Source organism: Heloderma suspectum, chromosome 6 (genome assembly GCF_057233095.1).
Source record: "Heloderma suspectum isolate Gila_16-S chromosome 6, 16-S_ref, whole genome shotgun sequence".
NCBI classification, from domain to species: domain Eukaryota; kingdom Metazoa; phylum Chordata; class Lepidosauria; order Squamata; family Helodermatidae; genus Heloderma; species Heloderma suspectum.
In genome coordinates this window covers 41,221,003-41,247,959 of record NC_139463.1, presented here as the reverse complement: position 1 = coordinate 41,247,959, position 26,957 = coordinate 41,221,003, and the positions used below count along the sequence as shown (strand labels likewise).

At 47.9% G+C, this 26,957-nt stretch overlaps 1 protein-coding gene across 2 annotated transcripts in view; it reads right to left on the bottom strand.

The window, feature by feature from the left end:
* The window catches only part of TACC1 (transforming acidic coiled-coil containing protein 1), an 80,691-nt gene extending 71,754 nt beyond the window's left edge, over positions 1–8,937 (bottom strand). The window contains exons 1-2 of one of the 2 annotated variants that reach the window (XM_084804052.1): positions 8,186–8,937; positions 4,088–4,203 (exon numbers count right to left, since the gene is read on the bottom strand). In XM_084804052.1, coding sequence (XP_084660178.1) covers positions 4,088–4,203; positions 8,186–8,397 — 328 coding nt within the window. In that variant the 5' untranslated portion in view covers positions 8,398–8,937. The remainder of the gene's footprint in view (positions 1–4,087; positions 4,204–8,185) is intronic. The other variant, XM_084804051.1, reaches the window with a different exon arrangement.
* Positions 8,938–26,957: the final 18,020 nt, after the last annotated feature.

Here is a 26,957-nt window from a genome sequence, read left to right as displayed (position 1 = left end):
TGGGCCGCACACAGCCCACATATGTGCTCACACACCAGCGATTTGTATGAGGATCTCTGGGGAAGGAATGGAAAGTAAGACGGCAGGGAATTCAGTGGCAGTGTGGGGTGAATCAGGTCTCCCATAGGGCCCACAGGAAAGGCCTTGGGGGGGGGGTCACAAATTGTACGTCACTGCTGTAGCAGATTCTTGGGTTGTTCTTACATGCAAACCAAGAATTGTAGTTTAAAATAAACTCAAGGCAACTGCTAGACAAATCAACTTCAAACCCTGGATTGTTTTTGTGGTTTGTTTAGCAAACTAGAGTTTACTTTAAACCCTAATTTCTGGTTTGCACTAACACCAAGCCAAGCATCTGCTAAAGCAAAACTGAAGCCTGGTTTATTCATCCTACTAGATGCATGGGAGAAAGGGAGGTAAGGGGGCAGCGTGTGAACTTTGCGATACTTTGCGTGGGTTCATTCCTACTCATGCATGTAACACTAAATTATGGCTTACCGTTACACATGAACATGGCCAATAAATGAGATCGAATGTAAAATACCTGCTGCAATAAAAATAACAACAAAAGACTTGGCACTTCAGTGTGTTTCTTCACATACGTTACCTCTGTAATTGTCACAACGGCCCTCTCAGGTAGGCCAGTATTATTTTAAATTCCACCCCGCAAAAAAGGCTGTAAAGCACAGGTTTAGTCATGGCCAAGGTAAGATTTTAATCAGGGGCTTTGCAGCACACACTACACCAGGGGTTTTCGAACTATCTACCTTGACGGAACCCTTTCTGCATCAACATTTTTGCCACAGAACCCTCCCTGCTTTGCAGAGATCCTGGGGAGATTTGTGGAGGCAGGGGCGCAATCCATTCACACAGGGTACTAGCTAAGGCAAGGGTGTCCAACCTCTTTCAGTCTGAGGGCTGGATTCATCTTATGAGAAGCTCTCGGGAGCCACATGCCAGCGGTGGGTGGGGCTGAGGGGTGTGGCCAAAAACACAAGTGTATTTTAGCTTAAGGGCACAATCCTATGCATGTTTAGACAGACAAAAGTCCTACAACTCCCAGCATTCCCCAGCCAGCATAGCTGCCTGGGGAATGATGGGAGATGTAGGTCTTTTGCCTGTCTAAACACATGTAAGATTGCACCCTAAAGGTCTTACAGCCAGTAACTAAACCTCAGGAGAAGTATTTCAACCTTTTAGAATGGGAAAAATGGGAAAAAGCTGGGACACCACCAAACTATCAGGGGAAGGGGCAGGGCTGACAAGGGAAGCCCAGAGGGCAAGATTGGGACCCCAAGCCGGCCAGATTTGGCCTGCAGTGCTGAGGATCCACATCCCTGGGCTACAGCCTACTGACTGTCTCCATTGCCCTGAGCGAACAAGAGAATAAGAACCCAGTGTTTCCCTGTTGCTCTGTACTGCAGAGGAACATTAGCAGTGCTGGACACACTGTCCTTTGAGGAAGGCGGCCCACCATTACTGATAATCTCGGAGAGCAATATGTGCACACACATGGAAACACACAAACGCGCACGCTTGCCTGACAGCCAAAAAGCTTCTAAGGAACCCCAAAGTTCCCCAGAACACAACTTGAGAAACACGACACTGACAAGGCTCCACAGAGCAGAACGAGAACAACGATGAGTTAAGCGTTACAAATTCTAGCTTACAGCACCACAGAAGGGGTTTCTTCCACCTCCCTGTACGGGCTCACACAGAGTCCATGCTATTATCTTTTGCCTTATATAGCTCGGCTCACAGGCCTCTCTGCTACCCACCACTGCAGCTCCTCTCCAGGGCCCATCTCACAGAACCCACTGCAGCTGCCGCTGTATGGGGAGGAAGGCTAAGGAGAGAACTTCCTATCCAAGGACCATCGCTTTCTGCTTCTGGCAGAAGTGCTCCAAGGGACCTCGCAAAGGCAGAGGGGAGCTTCTCTTGAAAAGACAAGCCTCGAGCAAGAGGCCTCACCATGCACCCCTTAGAATGGTTAAAGCACACACACACACACACACACACACACACACACCCAGAGGCAGGCCCATCATAAGACAACATAAGGCAGCTGCCTCAGGCGCCAAGGACAGCAGAGTAGGAGACAACACCAGTGGGGTAGTGCAGCCAGGGCTCACAGGGCCAAAGCACAGGGGTTTTTTCATTAGCAGGGATGTTGACAGAGGAGGCTGGTGGCTCCGATGTCAGCGGAGCGGTGAATCCACTCCGGGTTTCAGTCAGAACTCTAAAGGAGCTATCCAAGGAGTTCTGACTGAAAGCGGAGCGCATTCACCGCCCTGCTGACCTCGGAGCCCCCAGCCCAGCCTCCGCTGGACAATGACATCATCCGCCACCCCCTCAGGCATCCCTGCTCCCTCTAAGCTTAGCTGCAATCCTCACAGAAGCTGGCAGGGAAATTATTCTTCTTGCTGGTCCTGGGAAAAGAAACTCCTGGAAAATCTTCAGCTGGTGGTCTTATGCTGTTTGGAAACATCCTGTGTCCTTCTTTCCCTTTCTCATACAAGCTCAGGGTCTCTCCAGCCAAAGTCCAACATGCTAACCAATACGCTGCCAGCTCACTATGCTATAAGCGTCAGCTGATTCCAATAAATTGGATATTACATTATGTACTACCGTTCTTGGGTGTTTATACACATACAGATACATTCAGAGAGAGACAGAAGAAGAGAGGTCAACAGAGTGGCCTGCATTTTGGAGTCTCCTTGGGGCTGTGGCTATGGGGACAATCCTAATGAATGCCTGCACTTCAAAATATACCACTGGACAAGACAGAGCTGACCCATGATGCACAATCCATTAGGGAGATCTCCTGTTAATTATTAATTCCTGTTAATAACCCAATGGAATTAACAGGAATTCATTTCAGTGATGTACGTTCAGGAGACTCCGAATATCTGTGAGGAAGAGGCAGTGTGGTACAGTGGACAGAGTGATGGATTTGAACAGAGAGATGTGGGCTCAATGCCCTGCTAAACCATGAAGCTCACACTGGGCCAGTTATTGTTTCTATGCCTAGCCTACCTTACAGGGTTGCTATGAGGATAAAAGAAAAGAGGAGTTGACCATGAATCCTGCTCTAAGCTCTTTGAAGGAATGACAGCATATTATTATTAATGAATATTTATTATTAATACTTATTATTAATGAATATTTATTAATAATGATTAATTATTAGATCAGGAGTAGTCTCTTCAGGGAACGTAACTGGAGGCTATGAGAGTGGACCCAGTATCCATGCAAAGATAGTGAGAGTCTCCAACAGACACTGCCTATATATTTTCAAAATGCGTCTTCCTAACTATGAGGGCTAGAAGCATATTTATTTATATTTAAAAGAAACACCAGACATTCCCAATGTTTTATCAAACACATACAAAGTGGGAATGCATGCAAGGTGGGAACGTACGTTCTCACAGCCCTAATGTTAAAAGCCCAGATTCCTGGTTACAACCAACCTTGCAGGAAAATCAAAATTCTACACCAGAAAAAGCTGGACTCTGATACCTCTATACATTAGGCAAATGAAGACACATTTAATTATTTGATTTTATTGATTTTCTTTTGGCTGTGGTGTGTTTGGAGGATGGACCTGAACGTCTACATATAGACAGGACTGAAAGCCCAAGATCTGAATATGTATTGCCCACATACTTTCAAGCCTATCCTTGCAGGCTTAAGGACTTGAAACATGCTTTTGGTTTAAATAAAAAAGAAGCTTTCTCACAACACTGAATACTTCACTCAGTACTATTCTTCTGTGTTTCTGCAGTGCACAGGGGCCAACCAGCTCTCATTACAATCTCTCCACCCTGATGCATAGCAGCCACAGTGCAGAACACTGAGAAAACACACCTCTGAGCTATACAGCACTATACAGCAATGGTCTGAATTAGTAGAACACAGTTCCCCATATTATGCTAAAGTTGTCACTTTATCCCTGTGAACAATCATGTAAGGTAACTCTACAGAAAGATCCAGGAGGCCACTTGCACAAAGAGCACCTGTGGAAGAAATTGCACCCATCTGACTTCAATAGAAAGGGATGAAAGTTATCAGCTCAGTGCCTCTTTACCTTCGGGCTCAGCCTCGGGCTCCAACAGCTGCAGAGATGGGTCTGCCAGGTCCTTCCCCAGTGAGTGGATTGGGGTCTCTGCCTCGGGAGTCTCAAAATTGCCTTCTGAATCCGAACTGCCAAGGAGGAGGGGAGAGAAGGACAAATTAACCACTTCCACACCAGTTCTGAACACCTTCCTGAGCAGGGTTTAACCAACCTTCCTGGACTCTGCTGCGGGGCATTCAAGATTTATCATTAAAATCTTCCATCGAGGGCCAAACTAGACACAACTTAAATCTGTCTTTGTATTCAGCTGCACAGTTTTTTAAAAAATCCAAAGAGCATCTCCCTCACAGCAGATGCTATTTGCATTTTTTAACCCTGCACATTAGATGAAAAGACAGTTTAACATCATGACCATAATAGCCATTCAAGCTGTACTGAGTCAGATGAGATGGGAAGCAGGGCCATTCCACCAGTCCTGCTGAAAGATGACTATTTTTTTTCCTCTTCCCTCCTCTTCCCCTTTTCCTTGTGTGTTGTATCTTTTTAGACTGCAGGCAGGGACTGTCTTGTTTAACTGATTGTATGCAAGTCGCCCCGGGAGCCTTTCTGGCTGAGAAGCAGCATTAGCGTACTTTAAACAGATAATAAATAATCAAGTCTGGCTTGGCCCTAAATCCAGCCTTTTCTTTCCAGCAGGATCTCTCAGGAAGTTCCCAAGCAGGGTTGCCATCACCTGCTTTCCCCAACCCCACCCCTGTCTGGGACTCGTTAAGCCTACTGCTTCTGTGCATGGAGGTTCCACTGTCTATCATGGCTAATCGGTGTTGATATTGACCAGGGTGGGCAACCTTTTTTGCTCCCAAGGGACACATGCAGCGATGGACAGCAGGTCAAGGGCCTGGACTCCCCCTCTCCCCTTTCTCTCTCTCTCACACACAAGTGCACCCACTGCACTATATTTCTATGGCACACAGCTCTGCCGTCCAGCCAATTATCACTGGAAACACCAGAGGAATGCACTTACCAGTGTGCTACTCAGCTGTTCCCCATGCTAATCAGCCAGCAAATCAGCTGGGGAGCAGCTTACGGGTGGCCCCTGCAGGCCACCCATAAGTCAGCTGAGGGCTACATATGCCCCACGGGCTACAGACTGCTTATATGTGATACAGACCTTTCCTTCAAGATTCACTTAGCCCAGGTAACAAGATGTCAAGTCAACAGCACTTCTGAGCATGTGCAAAATGCCTTTCTTCAGTGATGATAAGTAGCCACAATTACGCCCAATGAAAGCTGAGAGAAGGTTCCTGATTCCAGGGTGGAAAATGCAAGGTAGCAGTAACCACCACCATCCTTTACACTATTGGTAGCAAAAAGCAGACTTCCTAACACATTTGTTTCCCCCCGTGATGTTGACCTGGTTGCACAAAGGCTATGTACCTAATTTATGTATGTACCAGTGCCTTTTGAACATGTTCCATTTTGTCTTCAGTCTCCCCATACAATCCCCCTTAGGTCTAAAACTTCCCTAAAATGTAAATCTCTGAAAGTTGGAAACCCCACCCAGGGTAGAAAGGAGGGAGGCTGTAGCCCTAACTAGCTGTCACTTTCAGCAGCATACTACCTACCCACCACCCCAAACTGCAAACAGGAAGAAACACAGAGCTACGGTCCAGCCTCTTTGCTGTGTGCCTGGTTGCTGCATTCCAGGCAGCCCTGGATAGGGTAAGTACAAGGAACAGTTACAATGGTTCATGCCACCCCCATCGACTTTTGACAACTCAACTTCCGCCCCCCCACCCCAAAAAAGCATCAACAGCAAAAAGGTTGCGTTCTCCACACACATACACACACACACACACACAGGGCCCCCCACAAAAGCGTAAGGGCGAAGATGGCCTTGTTCCAGACATGCTCAGGAATACGCAGCTGTGAGCTTGCAAGGAGGACGACTAGGTGACAATGAGAAAGTAGCAGCAATTTTTGAGCAGGCACAAGGGAGCTTCAGTGCTAGAATGCCTTCTGGACTTAATTAGAGCTGCTTCACATAAGCACGTAAAGCCCTAGTCAGTGATCTAGTTTGACTAGACAGCCATTCTGAGCAAGAGATGCAAGGCAGAGAGAAAGCATCTGCTCTCCAAAGTAGAGATCTAGCAAGTCCCATTGCTATCTCTGTCCCTGCCTCTCTTGCTTCTGGATTGGCAGCAGAGGGGCCAAACAGCAGCCCTGAGACGGCCAGGTGTGGCGCTAGGGCCGCCAGTAGCTGACCCTCAAACTAAAGTAAGGTGTGTATCCCCAAATGCTGAGGAGGGTAGGGCCACTCTAAGTGGCCCCTGCAAATCTGGGGATACGTGGAACACATTTTATATATCTGCTGTGACAAACTGCCTAATGGTAGTTGCCACATCAACATGTAATGGGTTAACCAATGCTTGGCCCGGTGGTCTGCAAAAAGCCATAATGAAGGAACAGGGCCTGAAAACATGTGCTGAGTGCCTCTCTCGCTCTCTCATCATGAAGTACCCACTACCAGGCAGGGTTAATGCTTTGACTCCTCCCACCCCCATCTTACTTGACCAACCAAGAAATGAATGAGTCAAGGTAGTTGTTTTGCCTGTGTCAAGGCAGGATTTCAGCTGAGCCAAGCTTATCAAGGCTATCTCCCCAAAAACCTGTTTTTTCCAACAGAATTCAGCCTTGGGACAAGTAGAAGAGAACCAAGAGCCCTTGAGCATGTGCAGAGTACCTTGCCATGGCCTCTGACTATCATGAGGGTAGGGAACGTCTTTCAGCTGGAGGGTCACGTTCCATTTCAGAGAAGCTCTCTGGGGCAGCATTTCAGTGGTGGGTGGGGAAAAATACAAAACATACCAGCATATTGCAGCTTAAAGCTCATACAGCCAGTTACTGAGCCTTAGGAGAGGCATGTCAGCCTTTCAGAATCGAGAAAAAGCTGCACAACAGCTAGGAAACCACTAAATCAGTGGTTGGGGGAAAGGGGCATGGCCATCTGTTGGGACCCATGTTGTGACCCAAGAGGGCTGGATTTGGCCCCTGAGCTTAAGGTTCCCCACCCTAGGACTATGACAGCCAAACCGTATTCCCCAATCTGGCAGCAGAAGTGAGAACCTCTACATCAGAGGGCAACACGAATTTCAGGCAGAATTAAGCCCTGCAGTTACTTCCTGAAATACAGGTCCTGGAGCTCAACCCAGCCTAGAGTAGCCACGCACATTTCTCCTCCCACAGAATTATTATTATTATGGGTTATAGTTACCTGACTATGGAGGAGAAAGAGCACGTGTACTGAGCTCCTAGGAGGAAGGGCAGGAAGAACACATAATAAATACATGCATTCTACACATACTTAGAGGCACTTCCTTCATTAGTACATATTCAAATGAGACTGCAGAGGGAAAAACCTAGCTAACGAGAAAACTTCATTCTAGCAATAGAAGAGCTGCTTCACACATTATGTTTTTTTAAAAGCATACACCCAATACGTTTTCAGCGCATACCTGAAAACATAAAGTGTGGATCTATCAACCAAGCATAAAATACGGGTCCGTTTGTCAGGAAGCCTTGATGAACTACAGCTTTGGGCTGGTGCGCACACACACACACATTCCCCACTTAATGAATGCAACATAAAGTGAGAAGGACCTGCATGTGTGAATGAGCCATTATAAATCTAACCCCAGGCCAAGTCATCACACAGCCACAAACCTGGTAGCACTCAGGGGTGCCAGCCCACACGTTCAGCTGCCAGTCACCAAGGCCCAGTTCACACCAGCAAGCACTATCTCTACGCTTGATTGCTGGCATCTGAACAGGGAAACCGCTGAAAAACAGTTCTGGAGACGAAGCGACGCGCAAGTTCTCTCCGCAGCATTGCGCCTGTGAAGGGCACGACACACGCATACATGTGTGAACCAGCCCTCGAGTGTACAACCATCAAGTCGACCCAAAGAAGCAAGTTACGCCCGCGTGAGCGAGCCAGCCAGCGAGCGCCGCCTCCGTCTGATTTGCGAAGACGCGGCGGCTAATTCGAGTTGGCCCCGCGTCACGTGTGAAAGGGCCCCGCGCCCGAACGCGGGCGCCAGCGAGACTTGCCTGAGGCTCAGCGACTTGGTCTCCGCCTGCGCATCCTCCTCCTCGTCGTCCTGCGGCTGCCCGGGCAGCACCGCGTGAGCCTCCCCGTCTCCGCCGGCGATGCTGCCCTCCTGCTCGGAGCCCGGGCCGCCGCCGCTGCCTCGCACCGCGGACCACGTCCACTTGGCCCACTGCACGGGCGACAGGATCTGCCAGGACGAGCTGAACGCCATCAGGCCGGGCGCGGTTTCCGACGGGCGAAGTCGCGCCGCGCCGCGCCGCGTCTTCAAAATGGAGGGGCGGGCAGGAAGGCAGCCGAAAGAAGCGCCGCTATTTCGGAGCCGATCCGGCGCGGATGTGGTTAGCCGTGAGCCATCGCTTCCCCTCCCCCTCCTCCCCCCCCCGCTCCGCCTCGCAGCAGCGGCTCCCTCCCACCGCGCGCGCCGGCGGTCAGGCTGCCGAGGCGCGCCGGAGCTCCGGCTTGGTGGCGCAGCGCGCCCTGCCTCCCGCGGCTGCGACGCGACCTCCCTGCCGCTCCTCTTCCTCCTCTGGCGAGACGAAGCGGACTCGCGGCTCTGGTCGATGGATCGGCCGGGCCAACCCCGGGACGCCCCTGCGGAGCCCTTCCTCGAGCGGTCACCCCTTCCCCCTGCTTGCCGCCGCCCTCGCCGGTTTCCCCCGAGCTGGCCGCGGCGGCTTGCGCGCTGGCTGCCGGCATCAGCTGGCTGCCGGAGGGTGGGGAGTCTGGGTCGCGAGTCTCGCGGAGACTCCCCCCACCTCCCTTTCGGACTGTACTAATTGCTGGCTGGCGGGAGGGAGGGAGAGGCGACAGGCAAAGACGGAGGAGGGGGGTTGGTGTACCGCCCCCACCCACTGCATGAGCAGGGCCGCTTCACACGTTACATCAAGGGGTACACCCAAGAAGTGTGCGACGAGGGGGGGAAATGTATGGGTGGCATGTGGATGCAACACACGTGTTTCTGACGGGCGGCACAGGACTGTTAACGAGGCAGGCAGGATGGGCTGTAGCTCTGCGTGATGGGGAAAGCGGATCTCCCACACGGGGCGCAGCCGTCGTGCTTGAGCCCATAGCGGGCGTTACCAGAGAGGCTGCAATCCTAAATATACAGCTCTTGCCAGGAATTAAGTCCCGTTGAAATGGATGAGAGACAGACCCAGTTCATACACTCCGGGGCTGGTGCATTGGCCACCAACAAATCACTCCTGTGTGATCGGTACTCTCTACAGAGGAGAGGTAACCTGTGGATGGAGTATCTGCATGGCTTGCGTGACCTAGTTTGCAGTAGTTCCCACAGCTGCATAGCTACTGTGTGGGAACCTGCTTGGCATGCAGAATGCCCCGGGGTCAAGCATCTCCGGTCAAACGTATCTTGGATGGTACAGGTTCGGGGAAAGATATCTACCTAGAATCATAGAATAGTAGTAGGGTTGGAAGGGGCCCACAAGGCCATTGAGTCCAACCCCCTGCTCAATGCAGGAATCCAAGTCAGAGCATCCCTGACAGATGGCTGTCCAGCCTCGTCTTGAACGCCTCCAGTGCGGGAGAGCCCACCACCTCCCCAGGTAATTGGTTCCATTGTCGTATTGCTCTAACAGTCAGGAGGTTTTTCCTGATATTCAGCTGGAATCTGGCTTCCTGTAACCTGAGCCCATTATTCTGTGTCCTACACTCTCGGATGATCAAGAAGAGATCCTGGCCTTCCTCCCTGTGACAACCTTGCAAGTCCTTGAAGAGCACTATCCTATTTCCCCTCAGTCTTCTCTTCTCAAGGCTAAACATGCCCAGTTCTTTCAGTCTCTCTTCATAGGGCTTTGTTTCCAGTCCCCTGATCATCTTTGTTGCCCTCCTCTGAACCACCTCCAGTTTGTCTGCATCCTTCTTAAAGTGATCTGAACTGGACACAGTACTCCAGATGAGGCCTAACCAGTGCAGAGTAGAGGGGAACAAGTACTTCCCGGGATTTGGAAGCTATGCTTCTATTAATGCAGCCCAAAATAGCATTTGCCTTTTTTCCAGCCACATCACGTTGTTGGCTCATATTCAGCTTGTGATCTACAACAATTCCAAGATCTTTCTCACTTGTAGTGTTGTTGAGCCACGTATCCCCCATCTTGTAACTGTGCATTTGGTTTCTTTTTCCTAGGTGCAGAACTTGGCATTTATCCCTATTAAATGTCATTCTGTTGTTTTCTGCCCAGCACTCCAGTCTATCCAGATCACATTGAATTTTGTTTCTGTCTTCCAAGGTATTAGCTATCCCGCCCAATTTTGTGTCATCTGCAAATCTGATCAGCATTCCCTGCACCTCCTCCTCCAAGTCATTAATAAAATGTTGAAGAGCACTGGGCCCAGGACTGACCCCTGCGGTACCCCACTCGTTACCTCTCCCCAGTTTGAGAAGGTCCCATTGATAAGCACTCTTTGAGTCCGATTCTGTAGCCAACTGTGGATCCACCGGATCGTTGTTTCATCTAGCGCACTTTGAGCTAGTTTGCTCATCAGGATATCATGGGGCACTTTGTTGAAAGCTTTGCTGAAGTCAAAGTATATGATGTCTACAGCATTCCCACGGTCTACAAGGGAGGTTACTTGATCAAAAAATGAGATCAGATTTGTCTGGCAGGACTTGTTTTTGACAAATCCATGTTGGCTTCGAGTAATCACAGCATTGTTTTCAAGGTGCTTCCAGATGGATTCCTTTATCATCTGCTCCAGAATTTTCCCTGGGATCGATGTCAGACTGACTGGTCTGTAGTTCCCAGGTTCCTCCTTTTTACCCTTTTTGAAGATAGGGACAACGTTAGCCCTCCTCCAGTCATCTGGCACTTCCCCCGTCCTCCATGATTTCTCAAAGAGAATAGACAGCGGTTCTGAGAGTTCTTCTGCCAGTTCCTTTATGACTCTAGGATGCAGTTCATGCGTCCTTTATGACTCTAGGATGCAGTTCAATGCGGCCCCTGAAAGCTTCTCTGAAATTGAATTTGGCCCTCGGGCTGAAAGAGGTTCCGCAGCCCTGGACCAGACAATATGGGGCTAAATGGAAGCTGCCTTTATACCAAATAGACCACTGTCCCTTCTAGCTCAGTACTGGCAGAGGCTCTGCAGAGTTTCATATACAGGCCCTTTCCCAGCCCTCCCTGGAGATGCCAGGCATTGAACCTGGGACATAAGAACATACGAAGGACCACGCTGGATCAGATCAAGGGTCCATCTAGTCCAGCATTCTGTTCACACAGTGGCCAACCAGCTGTCGACCAGGAACCCACAAGCAGGGCATGAGTGCAACAGCACCCTCCCACCCATGTCCCCCAGCAACTGGTGCACATAGGCTCACTGCCTCTGGTACTGGAGGTAGCACATAGCCATCAGGACTAGTAGCCATTGATAGCCTTCTCCAGGAATGTGTCCAATGCCCTTTTAAAGCCATCCAAATTGGTGGCCATCACTACATCCTGTGGTAGGGAGTTCCATAGCTTAACTCTGTGCTGTGTGAAGAAGTCCTTCCTTTCATCTGTCCTGAATCTCCCACCAATCAGCTTCGTGGGATGACCCCATTGGGTTCTAGTATTTTGAGAAAGGGAGAAAAATGTCTCCTTCTGCATGCAAAACAGGTGTTCTGCCACTGAGCTACGGCCCTTCCCCAAGTCGTCTGATGCGGTATGAGGCAGCCAAGCATAACGGTCCCAATGCGGGCAGCAGAACTAACCACGCGAGCTGTATAAGCCATGCGGTTGCTGCTTGCACACATTATGGCTGTGAGGTCGTGTGCCACACCCAAACTGAAGCAGTCCTTAATGGCTACTATATCACCTCAGTATGGCATGTACCATGAACTTGAGCACGCTCCGGGAGACAGTGGAGGACAGGAAGGCCTGGCGTGCTGTGGTCCATGGGGTCACGAAGAGTGGGACCCGACTGAACAACAACAACAACACAATGGCAGTACTGGGCTTGGCCTCCAAGCCTAAGTCATTAGGATCAGACTGCAAGAGGCCACATTCCCACTCACTTTGACCAACTCTAGAATTGTTCAGATTTTTGGTCGGTTCAACAGTCAAACTGCATGCAGTGCTCAATGGTGTGAATGCCTCTCCCTTTATTTCATGCTGCAATCTGGTGTGGGTGTGTGAAGAAGGAGGAAGAGACGTTTAACTCTTTCCTTGTGAGCTGTTTTCCCCTAACAATAAGGCTTTTGTTATTTGGATGTGTGTACAGTGTATGGTGACGCAAGTTGCCTTTTTTTAAAAAGACTTTTATCTTAGATAACACTACAGGTTTTAATTAGCTTACTAATGGCAGAGTGTCTGTTATTCTCCACACTGTTTTCTGATTGGTCACTGTGCTTGTTTTGCATATATTTAAGCTTCAGTGTAATTGCCACTGTCTGTACTTCTTGCATTTCATTTGCCTCTGATCTCACTGTTTACAATCCCACTTGCTGCATACTTTTATTATATATATATATATATAGATACACACACACACCCCTACAATCCCACTTGCTGCAAACTTGTATTATATATATAGATACACACACACACACACACAACTGCCTATTGAGGATAACAATCCTCCCCTTGACGCAGGAGATTTGTCCAACTATAGTCTCCAATCAGTGGAGGCTGGTGGCTCCGATGTTGGGGGGGAGGGTGAATCCGCACCGGGTTTCAGTCAGAACTCTAATGAAGCTATCCAAGGTCGCACAAGGTTGATACCAATACTGACATTCACTGTCTTGTGAGGCAGTGACTGAAGTGAGGCCATAACTATTTCTATCCAGAGCAACCACAAATGAAGACGTCAGCTGAAACATACCCATCGCTCTGGCAGAAAGCCTGACTTTCAAAAAAGGCTACGAGAAAGCCAAGATGGTGAAAAGGGAATTTAATAGAGAGGTATCAAAATGTCACACAAAGTCCTGTATTCTCATTAACACTCTGACATGTTTTGATGTTCTTACAACCTCTTCTGCAAGGAGAAAAGGGGACCATATATTATTTAGCTGACCTCCAGACACACACTAAAGCTGAAATAACCTCTCACAAAAAAGAAACAGTCTATATTAGGGAAAGATACTGTTTCCTTCTCTCCCCTCACCCCATGTCTAACCTGCCAACATTTTAGGATAATCTTACAACCATGTCTGCCTGATCTAGCTGAGACTGCCTTCACTTGTCTTTCTTCCATCACATCCTTGAGTTTACACTCTTACATTTCTGCCTTTCCCGTACACTTAAGTAATATACTTCCTTCTTTTGCTTTGGTGTGTGTTCTTTTTTTGCCTTGAGCCCTTTCATACCTGTATAGAGCAGGGATGGGCAATTTGTGGCCCTCCCCATGTTTTGGCCTACATCTTCCATCAGCCTGAGCCAGCCTAGCCAATGGGGAGGGATGACAGGAGTTGTTGGTCAAAACTTCTGGAGAACCAAAAGTTGCCCACCCTTGCTTTAGACCATACCCTGGGATCTATAGCACATTTCAAGCTTTCAAATAACCATATACACTACTTCAGTAATTCTTAAAATAGCCCTGAAAAGTTGGTCAGTATCATTATCCCCATAATGCAGATAGGGGGAAGGTGAGGCTGAGAGAATTGCTTGCCTAAAGCCAATAACAGGAATCCTGAGGGCATCAGGGAGCGCTCAGAAAATCCTATCCTCTGGAGGAGCAACACAGGCGATCTTTGCTTCTCCAGCCTCCTTTCTGGTGGTATTCCACTAGATGCACTTTTGAGCACATCTAGTGAAGTCACGGGGGCAGGAGCTGGGAGGATCGTGTGGATCCTCACTGCCTCCCCACCCCACCCGCTTCCTCCCCACTTGCATGTAAGGAAGGGCAGTGTCTACAGCCTCAGGGGGGAATCTGCAATATCCTGTGGTCCCTGGGACGCTCTCTCCAGGACCATAGGATTGCTCTCTAAGGGTACACTCCTGTGCATGTTTTGACAGAAAAAAACCTTGTAACTCCCAGGGTGCCCCAGCCAGCATGGCTGGCTGGAGAATGCTGGGAATCATAGGACTTCTTTCTGTCTAAACATGCATAGGATTGCGCCCGAAATGTGTTTTTGTCAGAACTGAGATTTGAATCAGCATTTCCTAGTCTACTTGGCTCAGCCCCCATACTGCAGTAGCATACCCAAGGTTCATTAGAAAAATGATCTGTGTGTGTGCGCGCACATGCGCGCGCGCGCGTGTGTGTGTGTGTGTGAAAAATAACGCCAGGCTTTTCCCGCTGAAGAGCTTATCATATGATTCAGGTGCCTTAAAAAAAAAAAGGGACTTTTTAATAAGATATCTGCACCACTGTGGCTTTCTCATTGTGTTTTTCCAGAGCGAAGCTTCATGCCAGAGAGATGGAATATTTCAGCTGACATCTTCATTTGCAGTTGCTCAGCTCTGGAAAGCGAAGGTCGTGGCCTCTTTCATTGCCTCACAGGAGAGAGAAAGACAGCATTTCGACCAAAGCAGTTACTAGAAAGAACCCTACTTCTGTGAGGGAGGTGGGCCAGGGATCATTCTTACCAAGCTCACTGAACTATTTTTTCCAGGATTATTTGGGAATTCTCGCCGGTGGCTGGAAACTCTATGCATGTTGTGTGGAGTTCCATCACAGACAAAACGTTGATATTACTGTTGGGATATCTGTGTTTTAAATACCTTGCAGCCATTAATGACAGGTATTTTAATCTTGATTTTAATGTATCTAATAATAATAATTGTTATTTATTTATGTAATGTAGGGATTAAGAGGTAGTACTGGGCCTTTGGCTGTACACAGTATTAAAACCATATTCCATTGCTAGCAAATCACATTACCAATATTTAACACATCCCCAATATGCAAAACAAGGGGGGAAATTGGAATGAGTTACTAGTGACAAACAATAAAACACACGGACTGTGGCTGGTGAACCTCTCTTCCAACAGAGAGAGTTGGAGCCTGTGGAATTGTTTTCTGGAATGCGGTTGGTATGTGGAAATTGAGACAATAGATTTGCAGTTTTGAATACTAAAGAGAAGAACTGAGTCTGTAGGAAGTTTTATGGGAAATGAGAGCAACTCCAATAACCGTACGCAGCATGCATTTATGAATATATGCAGAGTGCATTTCCCTTATGGCTGAGTAATCCTACCCTTCCTCCGTGTGGAAGTCACAGGAGGATTCTTGTATCTGTACTGTAATATGGTATCACCTCAAGCTTTGAAAAGTTCTTGAAAACATGCCAGAAAGACTGGCCGTCACACACAGAACAACACCCCCAAGACATTTTGCTGCTTTAGGTGGAGCAGCAAATGGTGCCCCCCCCACACCCCCAAGTCAAGGTCCATGGTATCCAAGGCCGGTCAAATTATTTTGGCAACAGAGGCACAAAATTCCACAAGCATTTCTCCCCCATCCTTTGCAGTTAAACAAAATACATCAAACTATTTGCTGCCCTTTCATGACACCCGGAATCAGCTGCTTCACTCTGCCTAATGACAGCCAGCCCTGCCATCACAGCTCTACAGCTAATAAGGTAGATATTTGCGTAGGACTTTTTTAAAGCCCCTTTTCCTGGGAATAGCTTACTCATGGGCAGCAACTGATCCAAATGCCCGGCACGTTGGATTACAACATTGCTGCACTTAAGAGTCCCATGTGGCCCTGAAGATAACGTGGCAAAGGCAAGACGAGTAGCAGATGCCACGCAGTCTGAGCCTTTCCCCGCTGCCAACACTCGGGCTACAGATCAGCAAACTGACACTTGCTGGTTGAAGACCCGGAGAAGCTGGAGGCAAGCGGGAGGAGGATATTGGCAACCTCCTTTGATTGTCAAGGCAAGGACATTGAGTGCTGCCAAGGCAGGGGCCTCCTGCCAGGCAAAGTAAATGGAGAGGGCAGGCCTAGGTGGCAACCGCAAAAGTCTCCCAGGAAGCTCTTCCTCCTAATCCCAGACAGAGCTTGCACTTGTCAGCAGACTCAAAAGGAAACGCACACTGGCCTTGATCAGAAGTGCTGTCTTCACAGCATCCCTCATTCCAGAACTTAGTTCTAGCAGTAGAAAAAGGTTCACCAGCGCCAAAATCAAGCCCTGGTCTTTGCTTCTTTATTTTTGAACGGTTTATTGTATAGAAACAAAAAATGCCAGGGTAGGGGGGGAGACATCTTATCTAAAGAAACAAGATGTCAACTCAATAAATAAAATCTGCTTTAAACCTTGTATCTATTGCCATGTGTGTATAATTCAGGAAGCAGATGCTGAGCTTAATTTACTTCCATGTGTTCGCACCTAGAATATATACTCTAAGGTTACAATCATATGCATGTTTAAATAGAAAAAAGTCCTAGGATTACGCCGTAAAGTAGCCTCCTCTAACATGGTGCCCTCCAGATGTCTTGGCCTATGACACCCATCATTCCTAGCCAACATGGGCATTGTCCATTCTGATAGTTGTTGTAGTCCAAGGTATGTGAAGGGTTAACATTAGGGAAGGCCGCTCTAGGAGCTGGGAAAAAAACCTGAACATTTGAATATAATGCATTATTCTTTAATTTTGGCTATATAAATAATCAAATAAATAACAAATAACGTTGGTGTTGATGATGATTACATTTGTATCTTGCCTTTTTTTCCTCTTTCAAGGAACCCAAGGCAGCTTACAGGGCTCTCCTCCTCTCCATTTTATCCTCACAACAACTCTGTGAGGTAGGTTAGGCTAAGAGTTAGTGACTAGCCCAAAGTCACCCAGTGGGGACTAGAACCCAGATATCCCGAGTCCCAGTCCAACACTTGAACCACTACTCCACACTAGCTCTCCAGTCTGACTGGAGTCCCTCTCCCTTTCCAGAACACTTCCTGCTGACTCAGCTCTCCTTTCCAGTATGCAAAGCCATTGCCTGTGTTTCTGGTTGCAGTGATATTCTAGAAAGCAATGATGGAACTAACAGCAGGGGCATAAGAGCAACTGCCCTCTTTGGGCACAGCCTGGAGAGAGACATGGAATGGGCGACAGCCATGTAATTTATTGACAATTACTTAAAACGATGCTAAATGATGGTTTCAAAATGGTTCACAGAAAAAACAGGTTTCTACTTTCCCAGAGGCTTGGCAAGGGCAGCCTGCAAGGCAGAGAATGCCACTGCAGCTTCTTATTGAATCTGTGCTTGCAGCTTAACACTGTAAAAGCACATTCAGCCACTGAACCGTGCTGGTGAGGGAGGAAATTAGAAATATACAACAATGGCCTGCAACAGGAAGCAGGTTGTTAGGGTGTTTGTTTTGAAGCTTTCAACAGCAGCTTTCAAGCAGGAGCAGTTTATCTGACCACTGAGAACTCTGTTGTACAATAAACATTCTTAATTCACACCAATTGTGTGTGTGTACGCGGGGTGGGGAGGGGGAGAGAAACAGGAAATGAAATTGCTAGAGAGCAATATAGAACATATGCCCCTCTGCCGCTCTCTGCATGTTCCGCCAAGCCCTGGAGAGCCCCACACAATTTCCCCCATAACCCGATTGCTGTTTCAGCGCTGCTTTACCCTTCCACCACCAGCGATCCTGATGTAGCTGGAATTGTGATTTCCCCATCACTAACCAGTGGTATAGCGGAGGCAGGGCTATACCGCAGCCTCGGCAATTCTTCATTAGCAGGGACTCTGACGTCATCTGCCACCCCGCTCAAAATTCCCTGTTCCCTCTGAGCTTAGCTGCGATCCTCCCTGTAGCTGTGGGAGGAATGAATTTTCCAAGCAACAATATATTGTTCCATGGTGGAATGCAAAGCATTTGGGATGACTTGGTCTGGAACGGGCAATTAAGAGCTCTTCGCTTTATCAGAGGTGCTCCTGGTGGAGAGGAAAACTCCTAGAACTGGTTTGTTGATATGGATCGACACAGCTGCCTGAAATTTTTGGACTGCCCTTGGAGACTGTCACAATGAGCTCCTGCATCATTTCCAAATTTGCCACTACACCACTGTGTGTGTGTGTGTGGGGGGGTCCATCCAGCTGGGTGTGTGGACATTTCTGTTAGAGGGGGAGGGGGGAGATATAATGAAAGAGCTTACGGACGGCTAACGGGTAATGTTGGGGTGCTAAGGGGGTGTGCTAGGGGGCTGTTTAAATGAGAAGGGATCTGTCCATGAGGGCTGAGTTGAGAGGGTAAAGCTTCCATAGAGGATCGTATTTTGAAAACCTAAAATGTTTGGGTGTGAGTGAGTGAGCAGGTGAAAAAGATTTTAACAGCCCTGCATTTTTTCTCAGATGGCCAATTGAAATACCCCTGCCTTACTCTCAGCTGCACTGTTTTTGGATCCCAGTTGAAGGCTAAATATCTTATAAGGTTGTACATTCTTAGAAGGGGGCAAGGCTGTGACTGTCATGAAGGGACTCTGCACTTCCGAATTTGCCACCACACTACTGCCACTAACATTATATGGAGGTTACCGTGGATGTATAACTGCCATTGGGTTTTCAAGGCCATCCTGCAAAAGTGGTACAGGACTTGGCTGCCCCATCTCATAAGCTCTTACAGCTCATGGAATCCAACTTTAGTACTGGCTCAGTTTTCCCACTCTACATTGGATCTTCGTTTCCTAAAGCAGCCTCCCCCAACCTGGTGCCCACCAGATGTTTTGGACTTCAGCCCCCAGGAGCCCCAACCAGCATAGCCAATGGTTGTAGTCCAAAACATCTGGAGGACACCAGGTTGGGGAAGACTGTCCTAAAGTAATCATTTCTCAATGAATCCCATGGTGTAATGAGGACATATCGACATACCATGACTGTTGAATGCTACCATTTCTCTACTAAGAGCTCCAGAGGCAAAACTCACTAAAGGGAGCTTTGAGATGCCTTTTCCAAAGAACAAGCTGGGATTGGAGAGGGGGAGACACTCCCTTCTCTGGAGTCAAGAGCAAGAAATGTACGATTCTGTTTTGGGGGGTTCTCATCTATTCTCCTGAGAACAGCTGGCAAATCTGACCAAGATAAAATAATAATATTGGTGGAGGATAGAGACAAATTTGTCACATTCAGAATGGCGAGATTTATTGCAGCCGTTTAAAAGATCAAATCCGCTGTTCCAGTCGCGGATGTCTAATTGTTTATTCTGGACTGTATGGATTTTACTGTGTAATATCAGACCGTTGGAGTTGTACCTATAGTCAATATTTTTATGGGATTTTAGTAACTGAGTTATGATTATTGGCTTTGGGTGATTAATTTTAAAGGATTACTATGCTATTTTATGTATTTTAACTGATGTCTTCTATTGTTATTAGTCGTTGTGTGTTTGCTATGGCTATTGTGCCAATGCAATAAATATTTGTTGTTGTTGCTACTGTTCTTTTGGAGGGGGGTATTGAGGTGTCAGAAGCAACCCTCTACGTTCTGCGGCCCTTGCTTATCTCCACTGGCATGAGGATTGCACACGCACACCCACCAGTACAGAGTTTTGCTGTAACCTTAGTTACATAACATTTTTTGCTGTTGCTAAGAAACATGGAGTGGGAAGAGGCCCTGACGTGGCAGCGAGGAAGCCTGTGAACAAACCTAGGAGGAGATCAGCTGTTCCTACAGTACTGGCAGCTACTGTCAAAGGATTCATGAAGATGAAACAGTGGCTGCAGGCCTAGCCACGGTTGCCTGGAGGCAGCTGCCGCTGAACTGAATGGGGCTTGTTTCCAAGTAAATACACACAGCAGTGTTCCCCAACCTGGTGCCCCCCAGATGTGTTGGACTGCAACTCCCATCATTCCCAGCCAGGCACCAGAATGGGGTAGGATGACGCACAGGATTGGGCTGTGTGTCTCCATAGGCTGGTCATATGTGGCGATGACATTTTCCCCATAGAAAATGGGTTCAGAGCAGCAGAAAAAAGTCCCAGGCTCTGCCTCACCTGGGTGCCTGAAGTGTTGGTACTGGAAATTGGGGACAGGAAGCAGTGGAGGCTCCGATTTCAGTGGGGCTGTGTATCCATTCCAGGTTTCAGTCAGACCCAGACAGATCTCTAAAGGAGCTATCCAAGGTGCTGAAGCCCATTCCCAAAATAGGTTCAGCACCTTGGATAGCTCCTGTAGAGGACTGGCTGGTTCTGACTAAAACCCCAAATGGAATCACAGCCCCACTGAAATCGGGGGCACCAGCCTCCACTTACAGGAAGATAAGGAGCTACCAGATCAGACAAACTCTCTATGGAGCCCAGTATTCACTACCCTGACCGGCAGTGGCTCTACAGGATCTCAGGCAAAGAGACCATTCCCATCACCTCCTCCCTCATCCTTTTTTTTTAAAAATGGAGATGCCAGGAACTGAACATGGGACCGTCTGTGTACAAAGCATATGCTCTGCCACAGAGCAATAGTGTGTTTCCAGCCTGAGTCTCATCCAGCAAAGAGTTCAGCTGGAGCGTGAGACTCCCAGCTTCTCGAGCACATTTCTAGCCTTCTAAAGCTGGTCCAGGAAGCTTGAAAAGATGAAGGTAATTCTTGCCCAGTTTCATCAGGCAGGGGCGGGGAACCTCTTTCAGGCCAAGGGCCAAATTCCATTTCAGGGAAGCTCTCGGGGGCCACATCCCAGCTGGGGGCAGGGCCAAAAATACCAGCATATTGTAGCTGAAAGCTCTTACTGCCAGTAAAGAAGTCTCGGGAGAGGCAATTCAGCCTTTTAGAAAAACTGTATGAAAGCTGGGAAACCACTAAACCATCAGGGGAAGGACCATCTGGAGATCCCTGGAGAGCCAGAGTGTGATCCCACGTGGGCCAGATTTGGCTCCGGGCTGAGGTTCTGCACCCCTGTCATGAGGAAATTGAGATTTTAAGACACAGAGAGTCTAGGGTTTCCCTGTCTCCCCTTGCATCTTGTCACCCTACTCCCATGTCTTCCATTCTTCTGCCACTAGAGCAGCCTTCCCCCACCAGGTGCCCTCCAGATGTTTTGGACTTCTATCAGCCCCAGCCAGCAATGGTCAATGGATAGGAATGCCGGGCGTTGGAAGTCCAAAACATCCGGAGGGCCTCAAGCTGGAGAAGGCTGCTCTAGAGCGTAAACAGCCTTTATCTCAACACCTGTCAAGGACTCCAGGGCTTAAGCCAGGAAAGTCATGAAGTGAGAACTGAAACATAAGTCACGTGAGGTCCCTGGGACAGACTGTGCTCAGACCTCCCAGTCCTCTTCAGGCAAAGAAGGGAACCGAGGCTGCAACGTTGTCCTCTGTGATTGGGAGGCAGTAAAGCAACCCTGGATTGGCTAGGCCTCATATAACTACTAGAAGCTTGGGCAACACAGCACGCCTTTCTGCCTGCTCCTTTTAGCTTCCACCAGCAACTGTCCTCAGAGATCCCGACTTGAAGAAAACACCCTCACAGATTTGATTCCAGAATGGCTGCCCACAGCCCTGGCAAAGCCTTTCCACAGCACTTCTTTGAAAACCTGGATCACACTTCATAGGGAAAACGTACATAATTTATTCTGATGGAAGAACCAGATATATACATGTTTTTGTGACGTGTACACACTGCCCTGCATATGAACCACAACCCTCTTGCGTGACTCAGCTGGCCAGATAGTTTACATTATAAATTAAGGTGGTGTTTAGACGCAGATGAGTAATAGCCGTCGGAGTAATAAATATTAATGTCACAGAGGAGCAGTACAAGCTTGAGATGTTTCACACAAAGCCTTAATCACACCACAGGAAGCCAATACATCGCAGCTGAAAACGCAATGGGTTCAAGCAGCACTGTTCCAAGGTGTGATGCCGCCGAACTTTTATGTGCATTGCCAAAATAGCCACATTCCAATTAAAGATCTCTGCACCATGTGGGAGACTCTGGTTAAGGAAAATGGAATTTCCTTTCCTCTGTAAACCCTTTGTCACTGGCATCTGGTTGCTAGGAGACATCCAATGGGAAAGCCTTAAGAGAAAGGACCAAATACAGTAGTCTGCACAAGGAAGGCAGGAACGCTATTCAACAGGAAGCCACAAGAGGAGCATGATGGAATGTGACTATCCATCTCCCTCACAGGCAATGCTCCTCACAGTTCCAATCCAGATATCACTGAGAGGCAGTTTGCACCAAATTAACAGTATGACAAATTAACAAGGACTTGTACCAAGTTAACAGGATTCATTAACAGTGAATCCAACTTTGCTCAAGCTTGTGACAAGCTTTTCTCCACGTTAGCCCATTATTGCATACTTGATGTTCCTTTCTAAACAGTTTCCAAAAGTATAGCCATGTTGGTCTGTTACTGAAAAAAATTAAAATAAGAACATATGCATGTTTAGACAGAAAAAAGTCCTACAACTCCCATGCTGGGTGAGGAATGCTGGGAGTTGTAGGACTTTTTTCTGTCTGAACATGCATAGGATTGCGCCTTAAGAATATCATGGGTCCTTACATATCCCTTACATATATACCTATAGCTTATGTTTATATGTAAAATACATAACAACACATGTATTAAGGCGTAAGCTTTCATGGACTGGTCCACTTCATCAGATAGTCTTTTTTTATTCAAGCAGGCCTTTGGCATGTAAGCGGGTCAGTTGGTTTGAGGGCTGTTTTTCTTTTGTTATGATTGCATTTTTAATTGTGCTTTTAATGTATTTGTTTTACTATTGTCTTCATCAAGTTTTAATTGATCTATTATTGTAAGCCACCTCGAGTGCCATTTTTTTTGGTTGAAAGGTGGGCTGCAAATCAAAGAGAAAAACAGCCCATAAAAGCTTATTCCAGTCTTCCCCAATCTGGTGCCTAACAGATGTGTTGGATTACAACACCCGTTATCCCCATCCAGCATGGTTATGAGGATGAGAGGGGTTGTGGTACAACACATCTAGAAGGCACCAGATTGGAGAAGTCTGTCTTATACGATATTGCATTTGTTAATCTTTAAAGAGCCAGTGTGGTGCAGTGGTTAGAGTGTTGGACTGGGACTCGGGAGATTTGGGTTCTAATCCCCCCTCAGCCAAGAAGCTCACTGGGTGATTTTGAGCCAGTCACTGACTCTCAACCTAACCTACCTCACAGGGTTGTTGTGAGAGTAAAATTGGGAGGAGGGGAATCATATGAGCTGCTTTGAGTTCCTTGCAAGAGGAAAAATGTAATAATCAAGAAATATTCTTTGAGGGCCACTTTGCAAGTCAAGTTGGAGGTGGAAAGTGGACCACATGCAGATAGCTGATATAGAAAGCCAGTGTGTTGTAGTGGTTAGAGTGTTGCACTAGGGCTGCAGAGACACGGATTCAAGTCCCCCCTTAGCCACTGGGTGACTTTGGGCCAGTCACTGACTCTCAGATTAACCTACCTCACAGGGTTGCTGTGAGGATAAAATGGAGAGGAGGAGGATCTTGTAAGCCACCTTAAATTCCTTGCAAGAAATGGGGGGAGGAAGGCAGGATATAAATGTAATCATAAATAAAATAAAGGTGGTACAAAAACAGTGCACACACAGTCCAGGAGTGAAAGAGCTGTCCCTGCCACCTGGAGGATCAGAATATGCCCCAACCTCATCATTTTAGCTTTTGTGAAGTTAGCTAGTGATGTAGATTTTCAACTAAACTATGAGCACATATTATGCCAGCTACACTTCTCTGGTGTTGAAATTCTCATGTTGCTTCTCACGGAAGAAGAGACAGTTGGGAAAGATGTTTGGGTGGTATGTAGATTAGGAACCTGTTTTTTGAGGCAAGGGTGCCCCGGGATAGAAACCGTTTCTCCCTGTCACAGAACTGTTTCCACCCAAAATTAAAAGTGGGTTCTCATGGAATGTTTCGCAATTACTGCAAGATTTTCCACGATAATGTCTAAATCCAATTTAGCATGTTTTTTAAAACAAAAAACCCACACATACAGAGGGAAGTGGCACTGGGAACGTATCTCCTGTGGTAGGGAAGTTTTCCCCAACCTGGTGACCTCCAGATATGTTGGAATACAACTCCCATCATGCCCAGCCAGCATGGCCAATAGCCAGGGATGATGGAGGCTATAGTCGTGGACTATACAGTAGGAAGACAGATGTGGTAGGGAGTATACTCTGCAACAGCACCTGCATCAAATCCACCATGTATGTTCCTTCTTTGAACACTGCCAGCCTCTGCTGCAGCAGTTCTGACCGAGTGGGAAACAGAGGGAAGAGCTCAGAGAAACATATGTAGCCCAAGTATTTTGTGCTCTCCCGTTCCCCAAGTGGTGGGACATTTAGCATGTAAAGCAGGGGTGTGGAATCTCACGCCCGGGAAATTGCCCCGAAATTGAATCCAGCCCTCGGGCTGAAAGAGATTGAACACCCCTGATTAAAAGGATCAGTTTCCTTGGAGGGCAAAGATCTGGCAGTCGATGGTGCACTGATTTGTTTATGCCCCTATGTACACGGTTGGGCAGCTATAATGGGTGGGTGGTGGGGAAGTTAGCTAGCTCTCAGACCTACCAGCTTGCTTTTGGCGTGTGGCAGAGCTCCCATGCAGGAAGTTAGCAGACAAGAATGGAAATTGCCTTACGCCACGGGTGAGCAACCTGCAATTTCAGCCCAATTCCATGCGGCCCTCAGCCCAATGTCTAAAGCCCACTACATACAATCAATTCAGACCTCTGGCTAGAACCATCTGTCCTTTCCCCCTGGTAGTCTGCTGCATGGGAAGGAAGAGGGAGAGAAAGGGGGTGGCAAAGAGCAAAAAGGGGTGACCCTGCACATCTGACCCTGCACATTGCTGGCTTTGAACTCACCCACCCACTGCCATTCAGCCCCCAACAGATTACCAGCAAGGGAATGCAGCCCTCGACAGGAAAAACCCTGCCCAACTGCCCCTGCCTCATATCAAGTCAGGCCACTGGTGCCTCTACCCAGTGTTGTCTACACTAGCAGGGGTGGGCAAGTTGTGGCCCTCCAGATGTTTTGGCCTACAACTCCCATGATCTCTCACCCTTGACTATCCTGGCTAGGGCTGATGGGAACTGTAGGCCAAAACATCTCGAGGGATGCTAGTTGTCCACCCCAGTCCACTGTGTAGACTCTATACCAAAGGGCAGATGCTTTCCGGGGTCTCAGGCAAGGGTCATTCCCAGCTCTGCCTGGAGACGTTAGGGATTGAACCTGGGACCTTGCGGATGCAAAGCAGGTGCTGCATGGAGATGAAGTGATAGGAAATGTTTTGCCTGCTTAAAATCCATCTGCCAGGTAACTGCCAGGGTCATGGGAGCAAGAAGAGGAAGCGTCACCTCGTCTTTTAGTCTCAGCTTGCAGAACTGGTTTTTCCTTCCACTGTTCATTCACCCATGTGGATGGGACATTCCACTGTGAAGTTTCTTTGTGGAACTTTGAGGGGTCTTGTGGGGCCAAAAGACAATACAACTTGGGGTGGGGGCAGGAGAAAAATGACAAGAACTCAGAGAAGTGGACTTTCTCTGATAAGCAGCAGCGACAATCTACTAGCATCATGCATCTTGCCCAAGCAAGCTCATGCTACAGATGAGTTCTCAGAGCTTACTATCCTGAACATAACTACCCAGAAATAAGTCCCATGGAGGTCTGCAGGACATATGTACACTATCTAGGTGTACATACGCTGCGTTAGAAAAGACCCGACATCAGCGGGACAGGAGGAGATAACTTTAAATGCAGCTCTTCCCCAATCAGATATAAAAGGGAAGAGCGGGGGATGAGATGTACAATTTAAAAAGTGCAAAAAAAAAGTCTGAGGTGTTGAACTTGAATCCCCACCCCACCCCACACATGAACAAGAAGGCAATTTTTCCCTCCCCAGCTGGAAGGAGGGAAGCAGTAAGCAGTGGTAGGGTTCAGCATTCCCCAAATGCATGCTGTTTTTGCACTTTAAATAGTGTGTACACATACAGAAATACAAACATGCACTTAGGAGCACAGGAAGCTGCTTTATACCGAGTCAGACCATGGATCCATCTAGCCCAGTACTGTCAACACTGACTGGCAGCAGCAGTTCTCCAAGGTTTCAGGCAGGGTTTTTTCCAGCCCTACCTGGAGATGCCAGGGATTGAACCTGGAACCTTCTGCATGCAAAGCAGGGGCTCTACCACTGAGCTTCAGCTCCATGTTACACATGCTTGTGTTTAAAGACAGATCTCCCAGCCCTTAGCGTAGTGGAGGGGTGGGGAACCTCTTTCAGCCTGAGGGCCGAAAGAAATTCTAGAGAAGCTCTTCAGGGCCGCATTACAGTGGTGGGTGGGATGAAAGCAAAGGGATGGGACCAAAATAAGAGCATACTGCAGCTTGAAGATCTTATTTCCAGTAACTCAGGCTTAGAAGAGGGATTTCAACCATTTAGAATGGGGAAAAACTGCACAAAAGCCGTGAAACTGCCCAACGATCAGTAGTCATGGGAAGGGGGCATGGAGAGGGGATGTGACATTCTGGGGAACCTCAGAGGGCTGGATTGGGATCTTTCGTGGGCCAGATTTGGCCCACGGGCCTAAAGTTCTGCACCCTGGTGTAGACGGTTGTCTGGGAGCATTTGATTTGTGTAGCGTTGTTGAAGGTAAGCAGAAGGAAACCTGTTCAGTCCCCTAGACAGGAGGTCACTGCAAGGGCCACATAAGAGCAGGATATAACTGTAATAAAAGGCATGTTAATTTTTTTAATTTTTTTTTAAGTAAGGTCTGCTGCCACTGCATCTAGCTTGGTTCCAACACCCAAGTAACAGATGCTTAGGATCAGGGCAGAAATTGTTTAGCAGGCCTTGCCCGCTACACTAGATTCACTGTTTAGAACACTGCCTTTTCTAACACAGCTAGCAATTTGGTAGACACAATCCCC